This window comes from Paramacrobiotus metropolitanus, unplaced genomic scaffold (genome assembly GCF_019649055.1).
Source record: "Paramacrobiotus metropolitanus isolate TYO unplaced genomic scaffold, Prichtersi_v1.0 Parri_scaffold0000340, whole genome shotgun sequence".
Lineage (NCBI taxonomy): Eukaryota > Metazoa > Tardigrada > Eutardigrada > Parachela > Macrobiotidae > Paramacrobiotus > Paramacrobiotus metropolitanus.
In genome coordinates, this window is record NW_026570560.1 from 36,223 (window position 1) to 42,480 (window position 6,258).

Consider the following 6,258-nt stretch of genomic DNA (forward strand, 5'->3'; position numbering starts at 1 on the left):
AAAACCACAATATTCTTTGATAGTTCTCACGCATCCAAAATTTTTAAAAAGTTATTGACTGGACATGAATATTTCCTATTAAGCAGTGCGAGTTTTGGGGCAAATGTGAAAGTAAAAATTCCGCTTCCGTTCCGTGCGTATTAACTTCTGCCGCAGAAATATGACTAAAAACGTTTCTCTAGAACACGAACTATCATAAAAAAATAAGAAAACGATTATGTGGTTCAACGGTAGCAAATGGGAATTTTTTGTCACTGCCCACACTTGGTGCGATCGACCTGTACGTTAATGACGTTTAATATACAATGTTGGATGATTAAAATTTCAATTTTGATCTGGCTGATAATCAAAGCAAGTTTAAGCAACTACGGAACTTTATAATTACCATAGTTTCCTCTTGCAAAAGCAGACAGAAAATAAGTCCAGTTTCTCGGCGATCAATCTATAGTGACGGCCTAACTACAAAAAAAATCCAAAAAATCCCAATTGGATCCAAAAAATGGGAGAAAATTGGATGCAAAATTTACTCCCATCTACATTTAATAGAAGTTTGATCTATATTGATCATGATGCTGTCCCCATGATCGACGCCGCATTAATATTTCCTCGTTGGCTTTCGATGCTGATTTTTCTAATGAGTTTTATGCGACCAGTGGTTTCTTATGTAACCTAATTCCTAGGTTATTCTTTATAATACTACGTTGTATGTTAGTTGCGACCAGTGGTTTCTTATGTAACCTAATTCCTAGGTTATTCTTTATAATACTACGTTGTATGTTAGTTACCGACTTACCGTCACCTGCCAGGTGGCCGGCAGTACCCCCGGCGGGACCCCCACCGGGGCCTTTGGGAGCGCACCAGTGGCGGCGGACACCCAGGCTCTGACCGCCAGCAGCTGCAGCGTTCCCGGCACTTTCGTCGGCACCGCCACCACCGCCACCGCCGTGACCTATGCCGCGGTCACCACCGGTTCGCCGTTCACGGTGGCTACCAACGGGCAGATCACCCTCAACCAGGTGACCTCCGGCACCCAGACGCTTGTTGTAAGTAACCTCCGTACCATGTGGGCGTCCGTCCGTCTCTGTTCAGAATTTGTGTCTTAAGGTCAGGGCCACCAACGCGTACGGCAGCACGCAGTTCCAGGTGCAGATCACCTGTCCAAGCAGCACCGCCGCGGTCTTCCCGGCCTTCACCTCGCCCCTGTACACCATGTCGGCGTCACCCTGCACGGCTGGTGCCATCGTCGGAATCGTCACCGCGACCCCCACCGGCACCGTCAACTACCAACTGGTCTCCGCCGCCCCGGTCACCGTCAACTCCGCCCCCGGCCAGATCCAGCTGACCTGGGCGCCCACCACCAGCCCCTTCAACTTCGCCGTCACCGCCAGCAACAGCCGCGGCACCACGGCGACGACGGTGACCCTGACATGCACCAGCAGCTCCAGCGGGGGCACCACCACCAACCGCATCTACTTCACGGTCCCGGTATATACCTGCTATCCGACCGGGACGCCGGTGGGGTGCTGGGACAGGTCGGGGTGGTGGGCGCCACCACGGCGCCGACGTTCACTATCACCTCCACCAATCCCGGTAAGTGTGACCTTGCGCACCCTCGACCGTAGCGCTTCCGACGTGCAAATCGATCGTCTGACCGGGGTGTCATGCAGGGTACGCCATCAGTCAAGCCGGCGTTATCACCAACCCCACGACCGGCCCGGTGTCCGGGACGTACACCGTGCAGGCCACAGCCAACAGCGGCCAGACCGCCACGGCCTCCTTCATCGTCAACCGGATGTTCTGCACGACCAGCAGCGGCGGGACCACCGGCACCTGCCCGGCCTTCGCCCAGACGTCCTACACCTTCACCCCCGCTGGCGGGTGCGGCTTCTTTGCGCCCATCGGCACAGTGTCGGCCACCTGCTCCACGGGGGGTGCGGTCACGTACTCGCTGCCCTTCGCCGCCGTCAACAACTTCGGCATCGACCCCACTAGCGGGTCGCTGTACGCCACAGCCCCGAGCACCACCTGCCAGACGGTGACGGTGACGGCTACCGTGCAGGATGGGACATCACGGACCGCGCAGGTGGCCAGCGCCTGCAATGGCGGCACCTGCACACCCACCACAGGTTAGTCAACTGGGCTGTCGCAATTCGCACACTCACCTGCTGGCTCTCGATACTTTATTTCTTCGAAGTGGCTATGCGCAGGAGTTTTTGTACTGCGGTGCTGTACTGTGCAGTGTGCATCATACGTCACATAGCAACCACAATACTGTTCGACCGTACTTGCACAACACTGGTTAAATACGATGTGATACGTACGGTTTAATGCTTGTTTTGATTGCATGGCAATACAGTTGTATAGTTTTTTTTTTACCTTCCCTGATATTTTTTGGCCCCTGGGGGCCGGGGGTTGCATCGGTTGCAGTCTAACATTAATATTAAGCAGTCAGCATGCACAACACACTACGACTGCAGGTGCTGGTAGTGGTAGCGTCAACACATAAATTTTCTCAATGTGTTTTACAAGGCAATGTGCAGAGGAAAAATTGCATCAAATCAAAAATTCGCGCGCAAAGCCAGCGCGCGCTTTTCCGGCCAAAATTGTTAGGACATTGCATCAAATAAGCTAACACGGTTCCGAATTTACGGTAGCAGAAGTTGAAGATGAATATCGTTCGTACACCGACCCACTGCTCAAGCATGCTTTCAAATTTTAAGACCAAATTCAAAAATTTTAAAGTTCAGGTTATAAACTCGAAAAAATCATGAAGGTCTGAACCGGTGTTAGAGCGAACTTAATAATTTTCGCAATTACATACAAAATTCGGAGAAGAACGGTCCATAATGGGACGTATGGTACCCCTAAATTAACTTAAAATTTTTTGGTATTATCAGCCCTCATGAATCATGATCCCCAACCGGATGATGTGGGTTCAAACTGAATTTAAGCCTTTGTATACAAAGTATTTGCATGCAGTATACAAAGCCAAAAAGCAGTCCTAAAACAGGTTTGAAAATTAGCGAAAGTCACAGGAACCGTGAATGCAAACAGATTCAATACAGTGTACCGGGTCACTTCCCTTAAAGGTAAGCCACATCGTTTCACGTGCCCATATATATAATATATATATATATAATATATATATATATATATATATATATATATATATATATATATAATATATCTATATGTATATATATATCTATATATATATATATCTATATATATATATATGTATATAATATATATATATCTATATATATATATGTATATATATATCTATATATATATATATGTATATATATATATATATATATATATATATATATAGATATATATGTAGATATAACTATATATATATATGTAGATATATTATATATATATATATAATATGTATAGAGAATATATATATATATATATATGTATATATATATATATATATATATATATATATATATATATATATATATATATATATATATATATATATATATATATATATATATATATATATATATATATATATATATATATATATATATATATATATATATATATCCAGCCAAATGTGGGCAGTTTGTCTTAAAATTTCCCATAAATGATCCATCACCAAAGAAAAACTTATCAACTGTTTTTATGATCCCTGTTTGTGTCCAACGTCTTTTGCACTTCAGCTTTCCATACTGAGAGCGTGATTTGGATTATAGTTGAAGAAAAACTGGAACGGACCAGCTGAAAAAGGTGGTTCGACCCATCGCACTTGTTTGTTCCTGCCCATTTAAAAATTTGATTAAAAATTCTGTCGATATGGTAGTCTAAAAGCAATAACTCTAAACTGTTTGCCATTTAGTCCTCTTGCGAATCAGTGTATGCCCCAGCCGATTTCAGTCAGGCGTTGGTGACCTTTGCAGTCTGACTGTAGACACCCGACAACTGGAGGGTGACCCTCTTGTTTGCTCGTCGTACAGTCGCAGGGTGCATTACGTGAATGTTTTGGGAAAAATCTCGTTCATGAAACCCTAAGCGTCAATTTAAGCTTTTTTATCCTCACAACAAGCCCGGGGTATTACGTTTCCAGTAGTTCAAACAGCAGCTACAACTTTTTTTATCCCCAGCTTGGTCGGTTTTTTGTACCACTTATTCGACACAACTATCTCCCCGCCTGCGCGATAAATTTCAATCAAAATGTTAAATTTGTACGATGTTATCCATGTCTCATGCATTCACAGTATCAATTCGGGTTACCACATTATGTGCGCTAGGCAACCCTATTGTTCTTAAGGTGCGTTATAACATACAAGTCTATGGGAAAGATACCTCATTTCGTGGCTGCCGCGGGCACGGGTGGAGTACGATTTTTTTGCTAACTTGTAACGACCACCTTTTGGATCTCTTAATAGTTTGCAAAAACACTCACGGAAAAATCGGTCAATTGTATCAATCGGTCAAAATCGGTCAATATCTATCGGTCAATTGTTTAGAGGGGCAGTTATAAGTGCCCAAAATCCGAGCACCACCCCATCCCCTAAATCCCCGCTTGGCTCGCTACTGGCATTCCAAAACGTACCGGTTTTAACATTTCTGGATTCGCAGTAAAAAGTTACACAAACCATGTTAAGAACGAGAAAGCAAAACGATCAATACAACTATTTTATAATTTATTTTTTACTACTTTCTCACACTTGGCTGGACCACCCTGTATATATACATTCACCTTTTTGTTAGCTCGAAGCTCTACTGTGGTGGATTTGCATAATATGTATCTGAAGCTCTAAGAACATCACGTGCAAAGCGGAGAAAAAAAGCTTGCTGTTCCTCCATGCAAACCTTATACTCTGTAGATGCCAAGCTTCCCACTTGCTTTCTTGAACAGCTTTTTCAGCTGAAAACAGTTACTATAAACTATAAAGCAGCAAATTTCGAAAAATCAATTTTACAAATCATCGGCAGTTCAGCAAGAAGCCAATCGCGCCCGCCCGTGAAGGCACTTCACAGTATAACTACGCGGAAACCACCGCAGAGGGCAGATACTTGAAAATAGGTTTGCCGTCCCGCAGTCCCAGAATCTTCTCGGTCAGATTTGTCCGGTTTTATTTTGTTTTTCACAGTACTGAAATTTTGATGAGAAATGTACAGTAAAAGAGCATTTCGGCGACGGAATAATCTATTATGGAACGTAAAGTTCCATCCAGCTGCAGCCGAACTGCCAAAAAATGCGAGTTAGCTTGTTGAGACAGTGGTGGGTGGTCCGTCTTGCAGTGGTGGCTCTTTTGCTTTTCCCAATGACCTCTCATGTTAAAGCTTTTGAAAGTTTTTTTTTAAACGTTATCTTTTTCTTCAAATCTGATTGGTGACGGCAAATCTACACTTTAAAGGCTATCGAATGATACTGAGTCATGGCAGTTTGGTTCAGCGTATCGAGCTGGCGAACTCAACAAACATATTATAGGCTTACGCGACCGTTTGCCTCATTTGCCTTTCTCGGATTGAATTTTTACTGAGAACGAAAAATTTCAAAAATCTGGCTTTCACAAAACTTAATACACAAAAAATAGTTAATATACACTCCGCGGTATTGTAAGTTATACAAAAATAGTTTTAAAAAAAGCCAGTTACGCACAAAAAAGTCGAATGCCAGTTACACAGTCGAATGCCAGTTACGCTTGATTTTCAGTAATTCCCCCGACACTGCTTAAATAAGATTCACTTTGCGTATACACTATTCTACAGAAAGTCTCACTTTCTTCATAATAGTCTATTACATCAAGATTCCTTCCCGACTGTTGACGGTTTGACTGTTGGGATCAGAGTCCATTGAGATAAGCGCAACAACTGTGATTTGCCCTATTAAATAGGCCACACACACAACTTTGAAAACGTTATCCGAAATGAAAAGCAAGTATAGTCTATTACATCAAGATTCCTTCCCGACTGTTGACGGTTTGACTGTTGGGATCAGAGTCCATTGAGATAAGCGCAACAACTGTGATTTGCCCTATTAAATAGGCCACACACACAACTTTGAAAACGTTATCCGAAATGAAAAGCAAGTCCCGACTTGCTTTTCATTTCGGCACAGCACTCTGACATAGATGCCAGCTCGCTCCACATAGATAACTTCACGTCGCGTTCATAGTTATCGTCATGGCAGTTCATCTGCTACCACGGCAATGGTTGTTTTGCGTTATCTCAGTGGACTTTAATCCCAACAGTTTACCCGGCAACAGTCGGGAAGGCATCGTCATGTAATGGACT

The 6,258-nt window shown here is 43.4% G+C and overlaps 1 protein-coding gene across 1 annotated transcript; it reads left to right on the plus strand.

The window, feature by feature from the left end:
* Nucleotides 1-217: 217 nt before the first annotated feature.
* On the plus strand, nucleotides 218-2,126 carry LOC129602149 (mucin-5AC-like; the record flags this gene model as incomplete). Its single annotated transcript, XM_055501117.1, has 5 exons — nucleotides 218-267; nucleotides 782-1,043; nucleotides 1,105-1,485; nucleotides 1,533-1,590; nucleotides 1,668-2,126. Coding segments are annotated over exons 1-5 (1,210 nt in total), but the record flags the coding sequence as incomplete, so codon positions are not given.
* Nucleotides 2,127-6,258: the final 4,132 nt, after the last annotated feature.